We start from the raw sequence: 21,389 nt of genomic DNA on the forward strand, positions 1-21,389 counted from the left end.
GGCAGATCCTAGTGCCGTACGGGGTGCTGGGCGCTTGTGCGGTTTGGAGGTGCTCTGCGATCAAATGAAGGAAATGAAAACACGACGCCCTTGACAATGGGGGGCAGGTCTCTGCCTGGGCCCGGATGACCTCCCTTGACCCTGGGGGGGGTAGTCTCTGCCTGGGCCCAGATGACCTCCTGGCCCTTGCCACGCACTTGTCCCCGGGTCCTGGGCAGGGTGGGGCTGACCCTACAAGACATATGTGACATTGGGCCAAGCATCTGCTCCTCATAGCACAGTTTGAGTCCGGGGTGTCCCCCAACCCTCACTGCTGGGCAGGAGGGTCTGGCAGGAAAGGGAGGGGGGCTCCTCCTGCGGCCCCAAGTCCACTCTTGCTCTTATAGCGGCCCCCGAGTCTGGTGGCAAAGGACAGCCTTAGAATGTAAATTAGCCTACACACACTTTAAAGGAAACAAAATGTTTCATTTGGAGAATCAAGAAGATGTTTCCATTTACAGTAAACACATACAATATATGATTTATTTTACAACAATATCATAAATTTAATACAAACCACAGTATCAGAAATGTATTTGGAAGCTCTTTCTAAAGGCACTGAGGAAATATACAAAAGTACAAAAGTTGTATTATAGTGTACCTATTTTTAACAATTCAACAAGTCTGTCTAGATATTAAAAACTTTTTTCATCCAATAGAAACTACAAAAATATAAAATATAAGTTGTGTTTATCTCCTCCCTTCCATCCCATTCTTACATCATCTTTGATTTTAATATTTTTCAGCTATATAGGCAAAAGCTACCAGCAATAGAAAATACAGGCCTGAAATCAGTACTGTTCGTGACATTTTAAAGCAGGAATGGCCACATCTACAGAAGTGGCCACATCTGACATTCCACATTCCATCATCACTTTCTGCACACAGTTTCTCAGGGGGGAGGGCTATAAAACGACAAAGTGCTGACTGAGGCAGGTTCTGTTGCCGCTGTCCCAGCACGTCAGGACCTGGGCCTCCAGCATGACAGCGTCTCGAGCATGAAGCAAGCGCTGATGTCCAGGTGCTGAATTCTGCATCAACAAAGTGTGACTCGCCACACGCCTGCTGGGACCAACTTGGTGCGCGTAGTCCAGGGGAGTGGATGCCTCTGAACGCTCGGGTACCGTGGCCTTGAGGGCAGACTGCTGCACCTCCTCGAGCCGTAGCTATCCTTCGCTGGGTTCCGGCTACAGTGTGCAAACATGCAACGACGCCTCTCCACTCCATCTTTCTGGTCCAGGGTTTCACACATGCAGACTGCCAGCTACCACGCCGAGACAGGAAGGGGTACCCCTGTGCGGAGGGTGCGTTTGAGGACCCTCCCTTCGCAGAGGGAGCTCCAGAGAGGCTGACAGTCACTTCTGAGAGATGGCACAGTGCTTCCATGAGGAGCTGGGCACTTGGCATGAATAGAAAGGAAGGAGGAAGTTTCTGAAATTCCACCCTGTGTCTTAGGGATGAAATCTACACGGTGGGCTGGGCTCAGCATGAGAACCAAGCAGAGAGGGGTGCTGAGCTAGCAGCAGGGGGGCGGGGGGTGGGAAGCAGGTGGTCCTGACAGGTGGCTGTGCTGCCATCACAACAGGGGAGGGGGAGACTCTGGCAAGGGTGGGGGGCAGCACAGCACCAACGTCACTTTCTGCAAGGGCCCCCTGGGGGGTGGGCAGGGAAGAGAAGGCTGCTGGGCAGGCCCTGGGGATCCCACGAGGCCATGAATTGACCACACCTGACCCGGGCTCTGACTGGTAACTTCTGTCACTCTGGGAAGAGACCTTCCGCCCCACCACACCCCTGGGGAAGCCCTTCCAAGAAGAAGAGCGCCGAGGGGTACGGGCGCCCCCAGGCGTGCCTCAGTCCGACGGGCCCAGTCCTGCCGCCCAGTCCTGAGTTGACAAGGTGAATGCAGATGGCTTCACCAACTCAGGAACTGAACCCCAAAGCCAACAGATGACAGGAAGACCCCTTGCTGAACACGGTGGGACTGCAAGTCCCCGCTGGGGCTCCTGCAGGTCCTGAGACTCGGGGCAGGGGGTGACCGAGGACAGATGCTCGTGCCGCAAGGAGGAGGGGCCTCCAACCCGCTTTCTCCTGCCCCGTGGTGGCTCTGGAGTCACATCCTGCGGGGACTGCACCTGTGGGATGGGGTCGCCCGGAAGGTGTGGTGAACTTTGCCCTTAACCATGAGCTATCCATGGTGACTGCGGGTGGCCTTCGCTTTCTGATTTCTTCTTTTGCACCTAAATTTCCTACGTTCAGAATGTGTTCCCTTCAAAATTTTTTTCTTTTTTTCTGGCCACATCCTGCGGCATGTGGAATCTTAATTCCCTGACCAGGGATCGAACCCACACCCCCTGCAGGCATTTAACTGCAGGACCACGGGGGATGTCCCCACGATTTTTTCCTTTTTATAAAATGCTGCCTGTCTGTCTCGTCTCGACTAATTCCTTCTGGGATGACGATCAGAGCCATCTGAAGACCTGCAGTCAGCAAGACAGCCTGACACCTGGACCAACTCCTTCCTTCCCCTCGTGCTGTGTTTCTGGACTCCAATCCAGACCCTGTGCATTCCAGGCTACGTGGTGCAGCGGGGGCAGATAAGCACGGACCCCCTTTGAAGACCGCTGAAACACCAGAGAGACTGCAGAAGAACCACACAAGATCTGGCCAATCCTCCCTCCGGGCTGGCCTCGGCCTAGGCCAGCGTTTCAAGCACACACTGCATGTTGGAGTGGAGGGCGGCCCGGTGCCATCAGCCTCTTCTGGCTGAACTTCTAGATTCCTCCCAGGCACGAGCATGTGGCCACCTGCCATTCAGTGAGCGTTTCTCCCAATTAGCTGTCTTGGCAGTGGGCCACCAGGGTGTGGCTGTTCCCCGAGGTCTGCTCCCTTCGAGGCGCCGGGGAGATGACCTGGGGTGGGGGTGGGGAGCCGTGCTCCTCAGAGGAGAACCCTGCCATCCTTGAGCAGACTGATGACCACCCTGCACTTAAGACCTTCAGTGAACTTGCTACTGCACGTGCTTCCCTCGGGGAAGGCTCGGGCCGGAGCACTGTCCGCGGGGCCCGGCCGGCTCCAGGACCAGCAGCTCTAGGGCAGGAAGGCGCACTGCGCGTCCCTGGGGGGCATCCCCACGGCCGGTGCACTCTTGCAGAATAGCCCAGGAGGCCCACCCTGGCCATGAGCCGCCCACAAGGGAGAGTCCAGGGGCTCGAGCTTGACCGTGGGAGCCGGCCCGGGAGCCCGGCAGTTGCAGCCCAGGTTGGGGGGCTGGTGGCCCCGTACACAGAGGCGGGGCGGGGGCTCCAGACAGGCACAGGACGCGGGGTGCAGCGGGGCCAGCCCCCTGCTGGGTCTGGGGGGGGCGCCCAGCAGGCCAGGCCCGGTGGGCGCGCTGTACAGGGGGTGCCTGGCGCCCGGCTCCGTCTTCAGGTGCATCCTAGTCGGGAAGGTGACCAGCTGTCTCTTGGCCAGGTCGCCGGCCCCCAGCCACACCTGGGTCGGGGACACGCAGTAGCCGTCCGCAGCGTCCTCGGATCCCGAGTCAGTCTCCATCTTGATGGGCACGTCGAGTGACGTGGGGTGACTTGGGGCTCCTGGGGGCATCAGAAGGCCTCGAAGCTTGTCCTCAGCTGGGTAGCCGCCCACCGGGAGACGCTGGATTGCCGGCCGAGGGACCCTGTTGTCCAAGCCCCCGTGGGGGAAGAGGCCAGGGGTGGGGGGCGGCACCGGACCCTGGTGTCCGTCCCGCAGGGCTCTGCTGGTCCGGCCGGCACAGGCCCCAGGGGGCGGCCTGGGTGGGTGAGAGCCGGGTGAGCTCCGGAGGGTGTGCACGGCGCCCTGCGTGCCCAGGTAGGGCAGGCAGGCGCCATGGGCCGGGGCGGTGGGGAACGGGTTGGCCTTGCCCGGCTCCAGCTTCAGCTTGGCACTGCCGCCATCCTGACCGTGCCTCCCAGCTGGCCAGTCCAAATGCTTCACAGGGCCCAGGGGCTCCAGGCAGCAGCTGTATGGGGGTGCGTCCCGCGGGACCCCCCCGAGCTCCTCTCCTTCCCCGGCCCTGCGGGAAGGGACGCCCATCAGACAGGACAGGTTGCGGGGGCGACCCTGCATTGGGCAGGTGCTGGCTGCAGCCTCAGGACCCCGGGCCAGCCCCCTCCCTCCCCGAAGGGCCCCATCCACAGTCCCGCAGCACCTGGGGGGTGGGGCAGGGGGGCTGGGTTGGGAGCGAGGGGAGAGGGCTTCTGAGCGAAGGTGAGGACAGAGGCTGGGGAGTCAGTGTCCCCCACCAGTCCTCACGCGGTGAGGACAACCTCCAGGGCAAGGAGCAGCTGTGGGTGCCCTCTGTGTGTCCCCCGTCCCACCCAGGGAGGCTCAGCTGCCGAGGGCAAGGGCCGCTGATGCTGTGACTCAGTCACTTACCCTGCGGCGCCCTCGGGGTCAAGGACAAGGTCAGGGCCGCCCCGGAGGCACAGGCAGGGACCCCGGCCTGTGACCCGGCCCCAGCGGCAGGCATCCTCTGGCGTCCTGAACAAGGAGAGGCCATTTTCTCCATTGCTTCTCCCTGTCAGGATTTGGAAAAGCGAGGCTGAGCAGTGTCTGGAGCGGGTGGACACTCATCCTCCGCACAGGTGACAAAGTGCCCGTGAGACCGGCTCCGCCCACCCACCCCAAGCTGCAGACAGCATCGAGCCCCCACCCCACCTCCAGGGATATGGTTATTTCACCTGTTTGAAAAGGTGGTAGAGACAACTGTGATGAGTACCTGCTAAGTAATTGGGTTTTCCGTGCAATTCTGATTCGCAGAGACTTGAGGCAGCTTTTGCTCTGCAAAGGACAAGAGCGCAAGGCAACAAGCAGATTAAATGTGTGTCGAGGGCAGAAATTACACACAACGGGTGTTGCTGCCACCCAGGAGCAGAAGATACAGTAACTCCCAGTGTGAAAGTCTGTAGAGATTGGATAATCTTCTCTCAGTTACAGATTTGCTGGAAATTCCAATTCACCTCACTTTTCACGCCAGTGAAGCACTAATGAATTTGCTTCAGAAAACAGACATACACTGCTGCCAGAATGGGTTTCAGCGTGTTTGCTCTCTTCTGGATGGTCAGGATGAAGACGCAGATCCCTGTGACCTGCGGTAGTTACTTGCAGTAGTTTACAAAGTCACTGTGAGCACTAAGTTAGTGCCACTGAACCACTGCCCCCCCCCCCCCACACGTGTGTCTCATAGAACTTACAGTCAGAGATCCTAAGGCAACTTGCAACTTATCTCACAGATCATATTTTCTTTATATGTCAAAAGAAAAAGACGAGGCTCTAAGTGTTAAGCAACTTGCCTGAAGCTGCCCGGACAGCAGGAGTGGGATTCAAACCCTGGCCAGCCGGTCCCACAGCCAGAGCTTCCTGCCCTACAGTGGCCCTGACTCTCCATCTCATGGGCATCTCTGCAGGAGCTGAGACAGAGACAGAGGAAGAGACAGAGACATGGGAGAGACAGAGATGGAGGCCGAGACAGGGGAGGAGATGGAGACAGAGGAGAGACAGAGACACAGGAGGAGACGGAGACAGAGGAGGAGACAGACAGAGACACAGGAGGAGACAGAGGAGGAGAGAGACGGAGGAGAGACGGAGACAGAGGAGAGACGGAGACAGGACAGACACAGGGATGGACCCAGAGACACAGCAGTGACAGGACAGAGGTGGAGAGCATGCAGCTCACACACAGGACCTGTGAACATTCAGGAGTGAGGCTGTGTCACAAAGGCCCCTTCAGGAAGAATTGTAAAGAACCTGAACTGGGTCCAGCGAGCACGATGCTCCATCCAGAGCCAGCCTCCTGGGCCTCAGACTCCCCAGGTTCATGCCTCACAGCCTCTGAGCTCAGAGGGGAACGGACGGGAGGAGGTGCTGCAGCAAGGAGTTGAGTTCAGGGCAGAATTGGGCTCCAGAAAACCCAGAAGGCAACAGAACCTTCTTTCCCAAAACTTTCAAGGGCTCTTCCTCTCTTCCAATTTTTTTCTTTATTTTTTAAATTTTTCGTTTTTTAAATTTTTACAATACTGGCTTCTGCCACACAACGTAAATCAGCCATTGATGACCCTATCTGCAGGGAAGGCATGGAGATGCAGATGCAGAGAATGGACTTGTGGACACAGTGGGGGAGGGAGAGGGGAGACCGACGGAGAAGACTGCGTCCACATACATGCACCATCCAGTGTCAAATGGAGAGCGGATGAGAAGTTGCTGTGTTGACACAGGGCACCCAGCCTGGCACTCTGTGATAACCTCCCTGAGTTTTAATGATGTTTACAATGTATTTCCAGTATTTGCTGCACAGTCCCCTTCTGTACAGTGTCCTAGCCTCACCGTGAAGACCCTCGCCAGCCCTCCAAGGGACATCCAGGTGTCCACGCTGCCCAGGCAGCAGCATGTGGTCCGGGAGTCCACACCCACCGCAAGCGAAGGCTTGCCCACCTGTGCTTCCCCGTGCGGCCGCCAGGGGACAGCACGGCTCTTGGAGAAGCGATCAGTCAGTTCAGTTCAGTCGCTCAGTCCTGTCTGACTTTTTGCGACTCAATGGACTGCAGCACGCCAGGCCTCCCTGTCCATCACCAACTCCTGGAGCTTACTCAAACTTATGTCCATTGAGTCGGTGATGCCATCCAACCATCCTCTGTCATCCCCTTCTCCTCCTGCCTTCAATCTTTACCAGCATCAGGGTCTTTTCAAATGAGTCATCTCTTCACATCAGGTGGCCAAAGTATTGGAGTTTCAGCTTCAACATCAGTCCTTCCAATGAACACTCAGGACTGATTTCCTTTAGGATGGACTGGTTTGAACTCCTTGCTGTCCAAGAGACTCTCAAGAGTCTTCTCCAACACCACAGTTCAAAAGCATCAATTCTTCGGCGCTCAGCTTTCTTCATAGTCCAACTCTCACATCCATATATGACTACTGGAAAAACCATAATTTTGACTAGCAGATCGTTGTCAGCAAAGTAATGTCTCTGCTTTTTAATATGCTGTCTAGGTTGGCCATAGCTTTTCTTCCAAAAAGCAAGCATCTTTTAATTTCACGGCTGCAGTCACCATCTGCAGTGATTTTGGAGTCCAAAAAAATAAAGTTTCTCACTGTTTCACTTCCCTGATAACTCAGTTGGTAAAGAATCTGCCTGCAATGCAGAAGACCCTGGTTCGATTCCTGCGTCAGGCAGATCCACTGGAGGAGGGACAGGCTACCCACTCTAGTATTCTTGGGCTTCCGTTGTGGCTCAGCTGGTAAAGAATCCACTTGCAAAGTGGAAGATCTGGGTTTGATCCCTGGATTGGGAAGATCCCCTGGAAAAGGGAAAGGCTACCCACTCCAGTACTCTGGCCTGGAGAATTCCATGGACTATATAGTCCATGCGGTCACAGAGAGTTGGACACAACTGAGCAACCACTTACTTTCACTGTTTCCATTGTTTCCCCATCTATTTGCCACGGAGTGAAGGGACCAGATGCCATGATCTTAGTTTTCTGAATGTTGAGCTTTAAGCCAGCTTTTTCACTCTCCTTTTTCACTTTCATCAAGAGGCTCTTTACTTCTTCTTCACTTTCTGCCATAAAGGTGGTGTCATCTGCATATCTGAGGTTATTGATATTTCTCCTGGTAATCTCATTCCAGCTTGTGCTTCATCCAGCCTGGCATTTCACATGATGTACTCTGAATATATGTTAAGTAAGCAGGGTGACAATATACAGCCTTGACGTACTCCTTTCCTGATTTGGAACCAGTCTGTTGTTCCATATCTGGTTCTAACTGTTGCTTCTTGACCTGCACGCAGATTTCTCAAAAGACAGGTCAGATGGTCTGGTATTCCCAACTACTGAAAAATTTTCCACAGTTTGTTGTGATCCACACGGTCAAAGGCTTTAGCATACTCAATAAAACAGAAGTAGATGTTTTTTGCTGGAACTTTCTTACTTTTTCGATGATCCAACAGATATTGGCAATTTGATTTCTGGTTCCTCTGCTTTTTTTATATCCAGCTTGAACATCTGGAAGTTCTCGGTTCACATACTGTTGAAGCCTGGCTTGGAGGATTTTGAGCATTACTTTGCTATGGGGAAGTGATAGAGAGAGGATTTTCCCTCTGTCTGATCACAGGGCTGGGAATTTGAAAGTGCAGTGTGTGGGCTCAGTCACTGTCGCTAGCCCAGAGAATGTGAACACACGGAGGACTCTGAGAGACAGAGGCAGGCAGAGAGTGCTCGGGTCTGGGGTATGGGCAGGGCCATCCAGCCGGCCAATGCCCGGGGCTCCCGGCCCACAAGACGCGCCCAGGTGTGTTGGGGGTGTAACCTCTGTGCTTTGTCGCACCTCATGTTTTAGTTGCTTCATCAGTTATTTTTACAGTTTTTTCCCATGAGTATCCTGTTTTTCCTCCCTCCTATTTTACATTTTCTACCTTAAAAAAAAAGCATACATATTTAATTTTTAAATGCTCCAGAAAACTGCTGCCTTAGCATGCGGGCCTGTGGGACCTGGAAGCTGTGATGAGGTGCCTGTGCCTGAAGGCAGCAGTCCCCCGCCACCCCACGAACCCCAGGCAGCAATAGGAGGTTTCCTGGTCCTGTGAACTGGAGCTGAGGTCCAAGGGGGAACCTGAATGCTGAGGAGTGACAGAGAAGTGGGCTGGGGTCTTGCGTCTCCTGATATTCTGTCCCTGGGCAGGGCACAGCGGAGGGTACTGAGGAAGAAGACGGACAGACCTCCGACACATCCCCCTCCCCAGGGCCTCCTCACATAGCAGGAAACACAGTTTACAGGCATACAGCATCTTAACCTGTCCCAGAGCCTGACCCACACAACACAGATCTAACCGTTCCAGAGACTATAGTTGGGAATGTCCTAGAAAACTAACTTTCTAAAAGTGAAAGTGTTAGTTGCTCAGTCATGTCCAACTCTTTGCAACCTGATGGACTGTAGCCCGCCAGGCTCCTCTGTCCATGGGATTCTCCAGGCAAGAATACTGGAGCGGGTAGCCGTGCCCTCCTCCAGGGTATCTTCCTGACCCAGGGATCGAGCCCAGGTCTCCTGCATTGCAGACAGATTCTTCACTCTCTGAGCTGGAAGGCCAGGACACCTGTGGAGTCCCTGTCCCCAGCATGTGCCCCTGTTAGCCTGGAGTCGATGGAGGGGACAAACGGAGGCTGCAGCCTCGCCCCCACCCCTGTGGGGACCGGGGCCCCGGCACTGCCTCCGAGGCTCTGAGTGGGGGGCTGGGGAATGACAAGAGGTAGAAGTGTTCGGTGCCATGGTTGACAAATACTAGTGACAGGCTTTCTTTTCTCTAATAGCTGCTTCTCACATGATGTAGCAGCTTTGTTTTTAAATCATACTCCCTGCTGGAAATGAAGTGAGAACAGACAGAAAATGCACGTGTGCAGACACCGCGTGTGACCCAGCAGTGACGAGAACGGGTTTGGCTGCTGGGGCCTCTACTCACTTTGCGTCGGTCGAGGCCGGGACGTCCGCCCTGTGCTTCGCCCTCAGGTACACGGTCTTCATCCTCACCTCCACGCCGGGGGGCAGGGCCAGGGGGGCCGCCACGCAGAACAGGGCCAGCCGCGGGGGCAGGGCCGCGCCCGAGGGCGCCCGCCTGTTCTGTCCGAAGAGGAACTTCAGTCGCCCTTGAAACTGCATCGTCTGATATTTCAAAGACAGAAACGAAGGCTTGGTCACAGGGTAAATTAGCCGCTAACTGGTCAACGGCCAAAGGCCTCGGAACTCACATTCCCAAGGACGGAAACCAATACGTCTTCCACGCCGGCCCCTGGGGACAGGCGCTCCCCACTGCCTTTGAATCATTTGGGTTTCCCTGTAACTTTCTCTAAACTTCCAGCGTGTTCTCATGTGTACACTCGTGGGCATGTGAGTCCTCGTTCAGGTGCCTGAATATCCCTGGACCAGGCCGGAGTCACCAGGCAGGCCCCTGGGAGGACGTGCTGGAGCCAACCATCTCTGAGGACTGGCCCCATAACCCTCCATTCCCAAAATGCCATCCACTCATGGCAATAAAACTCAGGGACAACTTGATTTTCCTGATCTAGAGCATATGAGTTCAGCTAGTCAGCTAAGTCACTCAGTTGTATCCGACTCTATGATTCCATGGACTGCAGCACACCAGGCTTCCCTGTCCACTATCTCCTGGAGTTTGCTCAAACTCCTGTCCATCGAGTCAGTGATGCCATCAAACCATCTCATTCTCTGTCGTCCCCTTCTCCTCCTGCCTTCAATCTTTCCCAACATCAAGGTTTTCTCCAATGAGTCAGCTCTTCACATCAGGTGGCCAAAGTATTGGAGCTTCAGCTTCAGCATCGGTCCTTCCAATGAATATTCAGGCTTGATTACCTTTAGGATGGACTGGTTTGATATCCTTGCAGTCCAAGGTACTCTCAAGAGTCTTCTCTAACACCACAGTTCAAAAACATCAATTCTTTGGCCCTCAGCTTTCTTCACAGTCCAACTCTCACATCCATATATGACTACTGGAAAAACCATAGCTTTGACGAGATGGACCTTTGTTGGCAAAGTAATGTCTCTGCTTTTTAATATGCTGTCTAGGTTGGTCATAGCTTTTCTTCCAAGGAGCAAGTGTCTTTTAATTTTAATTTCATGACTGCAGTCACCATCTGCAGTGATTTTGGAGCCTAAGAAAATAAAGTCTCTCACTGTTTCCATTGTTTCCCCATCTATTTACCATGAAGTGATGGGACCAGATGCCATGATCTCCATTTTTTGAATGTTGACTTTTAAGTCAGCTTTTTCACTCTCCTCTTTCACTTTCATCAAGAGGCTCTTCAGTTTCTCTTCACTTTCTGCCATAAGGGTGGTGTCATCTGCATATCTGAGGTTACTGATATTTCTCCCAGAAATCTTGATTCCAGCTTGTGCTTCATCCAGCCCAGCATTTTGCATGACATACTCTGCATATAAGTTAAATAAGCAGGGTGACAGTATACATCCTTGTCATACCCCTTTCTCAATTTGGAACCAGTCCATTGTTCCATGTCTGGTTCTAACTGTTGCTTGTTGACCTACATATTTCTCAGGAGGCAGGTGAGGTGGTCGGGTATTCCCATCTCTTGAAGAATTTTCCACAGTTTGTTGTGATCCACAAAGTCAAAGGCTTTGGCATAGTCAATAAAGCAGAAGTAGATGCTTTTCTGAAACTCTCTTGCTTTTTTGATGATCCAATGGATGTGGGCAATTTGATCTCTGGTTCCTCTGCCTTTTCTAAATCCAGCTTGAACATCTGGAAGTTCACGGTTCACGTACTGTTGAAGCCTGGCTTGGAGAATTTTGAGCATTGCTTTACTAGCGTGTGAGATGAGTGCAATTGTGTGGTACTTTGAACATTCTTTGGCATTGCCTTTCTTAGGGACTGGAATGAAAACCCACCTTTTCCAGTCCTGTGGCTACTGCTTAGTTTTCCAAATTTGCTGGCATATTGAGTGCAGCACTTTCACAGTATCATCTTTTAGGATTTGAAATAGCTCAACTGGAATTCCATCACCTCCATGAGCTTTGTTTGTAGTGATGCTTCTTAAGGCCCACTTGACTTCACATTCCAGGATGTCTGGCTCTAGGTGAGTGATCACACCATTGTGGTTATCTTGGCCATGAAGTTCTTTTTTGTACAGTTCTTCTGCATATTTTTGCCACCTCTTCTTAATATCTTCTGCTTCTGTTAGGTCCATATCGTTTCTGTCCCTTATTGTGCCCATCTCTGCATGAAATGTTCCCTTGGTATCTCTGATTTTCTTGAAGAGATCTCTAGTCTTTCCCATTTTATTGTTTTCCTCTATTTCTTTACATTGAACAGAGGAAGGCTTTCTTATCTCTCCTTGCTATTCTTTGGAACTCTGCATTCAGATGGGTATATCTTTCATTTTCTCCTTTGCGTTTTGCTTCTCTTTTTTTTCTCAGCTATTTGTAAGGCCTCCTCAGATAACCATTTTGCCTTTTTGCATTTCTTTTTTTGGGGATGGGCTTGATCACTGCTTCCTGTACAATGTCATGAACCTACGCCCATAGTTCTTCAGGCACTCTGCCTATCAGATCTAATCCCTGTAATCTATTTGTCACTTCCACTGTATAATTATAAGGGATTTGATTTAAGTCATACATGAATGGTCTAGTGGTTTCCCTACTTTCTTCAATTTAAGTCTGAATTTGGCAAGAAGGAATTCATGATCTAAGCCACAGTCAGCTCCCGGTCTTGTTTTTGCTGACTGTATGGAGCTTCTCCATCTTTGGCTGCAAAGAATATAATCAATCTGATTTCGGTATTGACCATCTGGTGATGTCCATGTGTAGAGTCATTTCTTGTGTTGTTGGAAGGAGATGTTTGCTATGACCAGTGCATTCTCTTGGTGAAACTCTGTTAGCCTTTGTCCTGCTTCATTTTATACTCCAAGGCTAAACTTGCCTATTACTCCAGGTATCGCTTGACTTTCTATTTTTGCATTCCAGTCCCCTATGATGAAAAGGACATCTTTTTTTGGTGTTAGTTCTAGAGGGCCTTGTAGGTCATCATAGAACCATTCAACTTTAGCTTTTCCAGCATTAGTGGTTGGGGCATAGACTTGGATGCATGTGAGAATACAGTGTGAGTTAAAAAGCCAGATGGTAACTCTGGAATGTGTGATAAAGAAAATGAAAGCTCTCTCTCTGATGGAACGCTGATCTATAATTGAGTAAGTTCACATGACTCCAGGGTGTCCTGCCCTGGGTGGGCGAATAGCACTGCACACTCTCCTTGCCACTTGTCAGTCAGTGTCTCCCTCCATCCCTCCATCTGTCCCTCCCTCCATCCACCCATCCGTCTTTCCATCTCCCTATCTGTGCATGAATTTATGGGGTGCACAAATGCCTGAAAGCCTCTAGGTGTGCTGGCCACGAGCTTGGTGTGGCGCAGGCCCGGCTGCGCTGGGCACCTTACCTCCAGTCCTGGGGGAAAAGCCCTGGTCTGCGGCACCGGGCAGTGTCTTTGGTGTGAACATTCCCACTGTGGCTGACTTTGAGCTAAAAATCCAACATCAACTGCATGTCCTGAGGTTTTAGCAAGGGCGCTCGGGGGCAGCCCCGCCCGCTGGGTATGAGGAGGCTGAACGCAGGCAGGGGGGCTGGGGTGAGCCCGGGACCCGAGCTGTCCACCCCCCGTGCTTGGGGCCTCAGTCCCCACTGCAGAGCCCTTCCCTGCACGTGCAGACACCAGCCTTGCGGTAAAACGCCGAGACCCTCCACACTGAGTCCTTCTGCTCGTTTCCTACACTCTGTGCCTCAGGCAGGGCTTCACTTCAACCTAGGTTTAAACCTCTGCCTCCGTGTTAGGTAAAATCTATCTGCATCCATGTGGAGCGAAAACCATCTTAGTTTTCCACAAAACTGAAAACCAAGTATGATCAAAACAAAAGGCCTTCTGGACAACCAACCGATCACCTGAATAAAGGATGAGCAGGGGTGGGGGGTGTCACCCCTGCAGATGCCCCACTTCATTCTCATTAACCTCCCGTGACTCAGACCTGCCCCATCAAGGCCAGGCTCCCCCGAGGCGCCCACACCCCACTCCTTGTTTCGTCAACTGCTCCCATGGACCTTGGAGCCCCGTGCCAGGCCCAGGCCTGGACTCACACAGCACCGGCCCTGCACCCACTCACTCACCAGGAGGCCCAGGTGCCGTCCCCACCCTCTCTCTCACCAGGAAGCCCGAGGTGCCATCCTGCACACCCTCTCTCTCACCAGGAGCCCCCAGGTGCCATCCTGCACCCTCTCTCTCACCAGGAGCCCCCAGGTGCCGTCCCTACCCTCTCTCTCACCAGGAGGCCCGAGGTGCCATCCTGCACCCTCTCTCTCACCAGGAGCCCCCAGGTCCATCCTGCACCCTCTCTCTCACCAGGAGCCCCCAGGTGCCGTCCTGCACCATCTCTCTCACCAGGAGGCCCAGGTGCCGTCCCCACCCTCTCTCACCAGGAGGCACAGGTGCCGTCCCCACCCTCTCTCTCACCAGGAGCCCCCAGGTGCCGTCCCCACAGTCTCTCACCAGGAGGCCCGAGGTGCCGTCCCCACCCTCTCTCTCACCAGGAGGCCCAGGTGCCGTCCTGCACCCTCTCTCTCACCAGGAGGCCCAGGTGCTGTCCCCACCCTCTCTCTCACCAGGAAGCCCAGGTGCTGTCCTGCACCCTCTCTCTCACCAGGAAGCCCGAGGTGCTGTCCCCACCCTCTCTCTCACCAGGAGCCCCCAGGTGCCGTCCCCACCCTCTCTCACCAGGAAGCCCGAGGTGCTGTCCAGCAGGCAGCGCACGCGGCAGATGAAGCAGCGCGTCAGGAAGGCCGAGTACTCGGTGGGCAGGTCCACGCCCCCCTCCTGGGCCCGCAGCAGCCTCCCCAGGACGGCATCCTCTCCTGGGCACAGACGGCGGGGACCAGGGAGAAAGCAGAAACACACCCTGGTCAGCAAGTTCGTGGCACCAACAGCAGCTGTCAGCAGGTAATGCACAGGCCTGCTCCAAACCGGCCTCCCTCCCTGAGCACCCCCCACACTCCTCGTGAGTGTCCGTCAGCTTGGGCTTTTGTTCTGAGCTTACAAAGCTGGTCAGCACCTGGGGCTGTGTCTTCTCTACCTGTAGAAGGTGACCCACGCTGCCGTGTGAAGGCGTGCTGGAAACTCCTGGAATTCCTGACCACCACGGGGAACGTGTGGTAGACCCAGGAGCCCGTCTCCCTGCACCGCACCCCAGGGGAGGCCACTCGCTCTGACCCCCGCGCTCTCATCTGCTCTGCCATCTCAGGGACCTGGGTGCCTGCCTGGTATGTTCACTGGGCAGGGGCTGCAGATCTGGGACACCTTGGGGGGCTTGCCCACAGTGGGCAATGTCCCTGAACAGACAGCAACATTTGGGAGACTGTTTCAGGTAAATCTCAGGTGGGTGGAGAGAGTTTCCTAGAAGATGTGCATCTGAGGAGGAGTTTGCAAAACTAGAGGCAGGGTCCCTGGCTTCTGGGCTTCACACCGTACAGGGCACAGGGACGTGGCAGGAGACACAGGGGCCCTGGGAGCCAGAGAGCCCCCTGGGGAAGCCGCCTGAGAAGGGTGGGGGTGCAGGAGGAGGTCTCCGAGGAGGAAGGGGTGTTGACGCCACTTCAATGGGAGGAGGAGGAAAGGGGCAACTGCTGCGGAGGTGTCCACGTGTTTCAGGAACCTCCGAGTCTGCGTCAGACCAGGGCCCCCAGGACCCACCTGTCTCCGAGAGCAGGGGCTGCCCACACCCTGCCTGGGGAGGGTCCATGGCCCAGTGCAGCTGCCGGCAGAAGTCCTGGCGGTCGTCCACGTGGATGTAGTCATAAATATTCTGGTGCATCACATCCGTCTGCAACACGAGACAGTCATTTTAGTCTTACCCCGAGGGAATGTCTGCACTGTATTCCAGGGTTAATGACCACAAACACGTCTCATCCATCTGTCAAAGGCAAGTCACACCCGTGAAGAGAAAGTCCCTCCCCACAAGAGGCAACCAACACTGCCTGGACACCAGGCATCCAGCCCACAAAGTGCCCCCCAGGCCAGGCAGTGCCTCCGGGGGCAAATCAGGGGCTCAGAGACCAAACTTCCTTTGGGATCAAGATTCCCAATGTTCAAAGCTGACTCCAACCTCATCGAGCTGTGCACTTATGTCTGGTCGCCTTCCAGCCTCTTTGTTACACTTGGATCACAAAGTTAATTAGGGAAGCATACCTTTACGGTGAGACGGGGCCAGGCTGGCATCTCCAGGCCTGACCGCTGCCCTGGCAGGATGCTGCAGGGACCCTCCGACCCACAACCCTCTCTCTGGTCCTGGGTACCCCCACCTGCTTGCAATCTAAGCACAGAGGCCACCCCACCCCCCAGGTCCACACTGGGAACCTGCAGTCCGGGGCACCAAGGCCCTGCCTTGGGCTATGAAGGCAGACCTCAGCGGACTTGATTGTTGGTATTGCCAGAGAAAACATCCAGAGTGTCGACAAATGACGAGGCTGGTGCACGTCTTCCCATCTGAACCGAATGGCATCACCCATTACCCACCTGGGGCCCCAGTCCCACAGAAGCCCCTTGGCCTCTTCAGCTGGCCCATTGCTGAGCTTCCGTTGTTTCTCAGCTGGATCACTGTAAAAACTAGATAGAGGAGAAGTTCCTGAAGGATCAGGGTTTCACAGATGAGGCACCTTCTCAGGGGGTAATAGGCAGCCTCACTCAGAGTGGATGGGGGGCCTCAAGGTGAGGAGAGCCTCCAGGTGAGGGGGGAGCTGCCAAGTGAGGGGGAGCCTCCAGGTGAGAGAAGCCTCCAGGTGAGGCGAGCCTCCAGGTGAGGAGAGCCTCCAGGTGAGGGGGGTGCCTCCAGGTGAGGGAGAGCTCAAGATGAGGGGGGAGCCTCCAGGTGAGGGGGAGCCTCAAGGTGAGGAGAGCCTCCAGGTGAGGGGGGAGCCTCCAGGTTAGAGGGGCCTCCAGGTGAGGGGGGAGCCTCCGGGTGAGGGGGGAGCTGCCAAGTGAGGGGGGAGCCTCCAAGTGAGGGGGGAGCTGCCAAGTGAGGGGGAGCCTCCAGGTGAGGGGGTGCCTCCATGTGAGGGGGGCCTCCAGGTGAGGGGGGCCTCCAGGTGAGGGGCCTCCAGGTGAGGGGGGCCTCCAGGTGAGGGGGGCCTCAAAGTGAGGAGAGCCTCCAGGGGAGGGGCGAGCCTCCAGGTGAGGGGGGCCTCCAGGTGAGGGAGAGCCTCCAGGTGAGGGGGGAGCTACCAAGTGAGGGGGGGCCTCCAGGTGAGGGGATGCCTCCATGTGAGGGGGGGCCTCAAGGTGAGGACAGCCTCCAGGTGAGGGGGGCCTCCAGGTGAGGGGGGAGCTACCAAGTGAGGAGGAGCCTCCAGGTGAGAGGAGCCTCCATGTGAGGGGGGCCTCCAGGTAAGGGGGGGGTCTCCAATTGAGGGGGGAACTGCCAGGTGAGGTGGGAGCTGCCAAGTGAGGGGGGCCTCCAGGTGCATGAGAATCAGAAGGTGCTGCAGGTGTCAGCAGGAGGGAAGGTCTGGTGTGTCCCTGTCCACTATGAGTGGTCCTCATTCAGGCCAGAGCCCGGACAACACTGACCAAGGACTACAACACTTCTGACCTCAGCGTCTGCTTCTTTCTGTGAAAACTGTGTCTGAGACTGTGGGAGACAATGTGCATACATGATTAGAGTTTAGCCTTCGAGTTATAATCACACTCATTTTCTACCTTCCTGCGGTTACCTGTTTGACATTCAGGGACCACAGTTATAGAAATAGCCCGAGGAGAGATGGTGCCGCCTGGAGGCCCCCCTCACCTGGAGGCCCCCCTCACCTGGAGGCTCCCCCTCACCTGGAGGCTCTCGCGTCACAAGGGCATGTCCCATAATGAAGCTTTCCTCATGCAATTTTGTGATGCAGGAGTAACACAGAGTGTGAAACGTGCCCACGTCATAGTCACACATCTTCCCCACCCAGTCAGGACTCAGAACCCTTCGCCCCGCACTCCGCGGAGGCGACCCGGGTGCAGCCCCCGCACCCCGGGCTGGTTCTGTTCTCAGGTGGAGCCCCGTTTCCTCCATGTCCCCACCTCGGTGGTGACGCGGACCCTGGCGCCTGAAGCAGAGGTCCAGCCCCTCCGCGCTGTGGCTCTCTGCCGTGAGACACACCGCCGCTGCATCCGGGACACACCGTCCCTCCCTGCATCCGGGCCTCTCACCGGCGCGGCTGCGGTGTCTTCCAGGGCGGTTCTGCTGGGCCCGCACCCCGGACTGGGATGTGGGCCACGGGGTGGAGGGCCTCAGCCCCAGCGGAGCACCACGCCAGCCGCCAGAGTGAGCGTGCGAGCACTCTCCCCCGGCCGTGTGCGAGCCCAGGCGCCCCGCCTTCTTTGTGAGCCACGTGTAACGGTGTCTGTTCCACGTTTAATCAGCGCGTCACGAGGACTAATGAAGGGAGCGCCTACCCACAGATTCACTGGTTTTCAGATGAACGTGTGCGATGCGCCGCCTGCTGCTGTCCTTCTCTCGACTCTCCACGGGGCCGCCTGGCTGCCCCGTCACCTCCTCCGCCCTCCCGGACGGCAGTCCTGTCTGGGGTGGACTCCTTGGCAGACATCTTCCCCACTGCTGGGCCTGCCGCCCTCCTCATGGGTCTGACGCAGCTGGATCCATCAGTCTCTCCTCATGGTCAGGGCTTTAGGGTTTCTGTCCTCTCTGTGTGCTTGTTCCTCAGATACCTCCTGACTCTGCCCTGTTAACTTCTAGAAACTTCCACCATCTACCATTGACTCTGCGTGGTGTGAGGTAGGTGTCAAGATTCACTTTTTCAAGAGGATTCAGTGCATGAAGCACCATTTACTGACAAGACCAGCACCTGCCCACCTCCTGGCAACATCGGTTTCATTGTGAACCCAAATCTGCTGTGACCCTCCCGTCTCATGAGGCCATGTGTCCTCTTTGCACCGACCCCACTGGTCTCAGCCACTGAGCTGGCCATGAAGTGTTGTGCCTGGGACTGTATGTCCCAGAGATCATCAATGCCCTTCCCCATGGTGCTGGATTCGCTCAGATCTCTGCATCTCCAATTAGCTTGTCCAGTTTCCTCCCAGAAAAGCAACACAGTTTTTGTTCTTTGTTGTTGTTGTTTAGTCGCTAAGTTGGGTCCAACTCTTAGAGACACTATGGACTGTAGCCCACCAGGTTTCTCTGTCCATGGGATTCCTCAAGGAAGAGTACTGGACTGGGTTGCCAGTTCCTTCTTCAGGGATCTTCCTGACCAAGGGATTGAACCTGTGTCTCCTGCATTGGCAGGTGGATTCTTTTCCACTGAGCCACCAGGGACGCCAGTTATTCTTTTTTTCCAGTTATTCTATAACTTGATCTGTCACCTTTATGATAATAATATTAAGTCCTCCAGTTCACAGCATATCTTTCCATTTTCTTGTTGTTCAGTTGCTAAGTCATGTCTGACTCTTTGCAAGTTGGACTGCAACTCACCAGGCCTCCCTGTCCATCACTGTCTCCTGGAACTTGCTTAAACTCATGTCCATTGAGTCGGTGATGCCATTCAACCATCTCCTCCTCTGTTCTCCCCTTCTTGTCCTGCCTCAATCTTTCCCAGCATCAGGGTCTTTTACAATGAGTCAGCTTTTTGCATCTGGTGGCCAAAGTATTGGAGCTTCAGCTTCAGCATCAGTCCTTCCAATGAATATTTGGGACTAATTTCCTTTAGGAATGACTGGTTGGATCTCCTTGCTATCCAAGGGACTCTCAAGAGTCTTCTCAAAAAAAAAAAGAAAAGAAAAAAAAGAAAGAAAAAAAGAGTCTTCTCCAGCATCACAGTTCTTCGGTGCTCTGGATCTTTAATTTCTTTAAGTAATGCTTTATATTTTCTGAGTGGAAGTACTACGTATAATTTGCTTGACTCATTACTAGGAATTTGGTGTTTTTCCATCCTTCTTTGATGGATGACATTTTCCCCTCCATGGTTTTGATTAAAGGAAAAAAACTGCTGAGGTCTGAGAGCTGGATATTTCTCACTGTAACCTAATAAATAGGCACTGTGATCCACGTATTCCCTGGTGAGTTTCAGCAGAACCCCAGGGGCACCCTGCTGCCCCATTTGCTGTCTCCACACACCTCAGATAATCCACGAAAGGGATGCAAGGGGTGGGTCTGCGGCTTAACCGACACAGGAGGAGATCCCTTTGGAGAAGGACAAGCAGAGCTGGAGGTAGCATGGCAGATCGGGCGACTCTGAAGCTGTTAGACAGAGAAGCCTGGTGCGTTACTGTGCGTGGAGTCAGTCACAAAGAGTTGGACACAAATGAACGACTAACACACACACACTTAAATGTCGACGCTTTCTGGGATAAGAATACCGAGGTCGTGGCGGTTAGCCTGGCCTCCCTTCGTCTTTCCTAATGTCTAGGGTTTGATCCCTACAAACGAGGTCAAGAAGAATAAATCGTGGGGGAGTGAGAAGCGGGGGAGAGTGGCGTGTCGGCTGTTCACAAAGCACAGAACAAGCCCACTCTGGTCAGGTCAGATCGTCTCCATCTTGGCTCTGAACCACCCTCCGCAGAGTTGAGGATAAAAGCACAGCCGTTTTCATAAACAGCTCATTCCATTAGTGACCATCTTTGCCTTTTGCGCAGAGAGCACGTATATCCGCTCTCCATGCCCGAGGGTCCTTAACTGCTTCCTGCCACAGGCCCTCACATCCGGCCTGATTCACCTGGGGACGGGACGCCCCCACTGCTGACCTCGGAGAGAATGGACAACGTCTTGTAGCAGCAAAGGCGAGGGCAACTAAAATATACATCTAAAGCCTATTTGTTCATCTCAAAGAGCACTGAAACGGGAGATACTGAACCGATGCACTCAGGTTGCCACAGGAAACGGCTGGTTCCTGACTTTTTGTAAAGCATTTTGCCCAAGAAGCTGACAATAATAGCACAGGGCTGGTCTAATATGTTCATGAAACGTTTTACATAAACTAGAGGCACCGCCTGACTTAATGGCATTTGGAAACAATTTCCTTATAATAAAAGGCAAAACTATTTTTTTTTAACTTCTAACACTTCAGAGGAAATAACCAAGTTCCAAGAAAACAAAAGCTCCAATTAGCAAGTTCAGACCTGGAATCAGGTCTCTACAGGGCACCTGCATTTCCCAAACCCGGGGGTGGGACCTTCAAATTACATAGCCAAAGGCAGGTGATGTGGGTATCCGGAGAATTTACAGAGCAACTCAGGCGACAGCGATTGGGACAAAAAAACAAATATTCTCAGCGGGCACACGCGACCACATTTTTCTAGATACGGGTGCTGCACACGACGCCCAGGGGCGCGAGGAAGGCTTCATTACCTGGGGCTCGAATCGTCGCGCCCACTGCCTCGCTCCTCCCCGGCGGGCCTTGGAGAGGGGCGCTGCTCCAGAGAGGCCGGCGCGGCCCCCGCGGAGCGACTGCGGAAGGAGGCTGCGCAGGACGCGGGCAGGTGGAGAGGCGCGGAGCAAGCGCCTGGAGGCCCGTCCTGCAGTTCGCTGGGGAGGCCGGCGTTTAAGGGGCGGAGCCGGGTGCCCTCAGGCCTCCCGACCTCCAGGCTTCTCCCCCAACGCCCGGCCGGCCGGCCGTGGCTTCTGGCCCCTCGGGAATATTTTCGGTATTAACTGCACGTCTGGCGCCCCATCTCCTTCTTCTCTGGGCTCTGACCCGGGTGCTGCGAATGTTTCGCCTGGCCCGCAGAGGTGCCGGGCTCCGCGGGGTGGTCTCCAAGCCTCCAGGCAAGCACG

At 54.5% G+C, this 21,389-nt stretch overlaps 1 protein-coding gene across 2 annotated transcripts in view; it reads right to left on the reverse strand.

The window, feature by feature from the left end:
- Positions 1-499: 499 nt before the first annotated feature.
- The window catches only part of AHRR (aryl-hydrocarbon receptor repressor), an 83,747-nt gene continuing 62,857 nt past the window's right edge, over positions 500-21,389 (reverse strand). For both annotated transcript variants that reach the window (XM_043887902.1, XM_043887903.1), the window contains exons 6-11: positions 15,323-15,452; positions 14,351-14,487; positions 9,527-9,726; positions 4,799-4,860; positions 4,456-4,597; positions 500-4,093 (exon numbers count right to left, since the gene is read on the reverse strand). In XM_043887902.1, the coding sequence (XP_043743837.1) occupies positions 3,127-4,093; positions 4,456-4,597; positions 4,799-4,860; positions 9,527-9,726; positions 14,351-14,487; positions 15,323-15,452 (1,638 nt within the window). In that variant the 3' untranslated portion in view covers positions 500-3,126. The remainder of the gene's footprint in view (positions 4,094-4,455; positions 4,598-4,798; positions 4,861-9,526; positions 9,727-14,350; positions 14,488-15,322; positions 15,453-21,389) is intronic.

This window comes from Cervus elaphus, chromosome 25, assembly GCF_910594005.1.
Source record: "Cervus elaphus chromosome 25, mCerEla1.1, whole genome shotgun sequence".
NCBI classification, from domain to species: domain Eukaryota; kingdom Metazoa; phylum Chordata; class Mammalia; order Artiodactyla; family Cervidae; genus Cervus; species Cervus elaphus.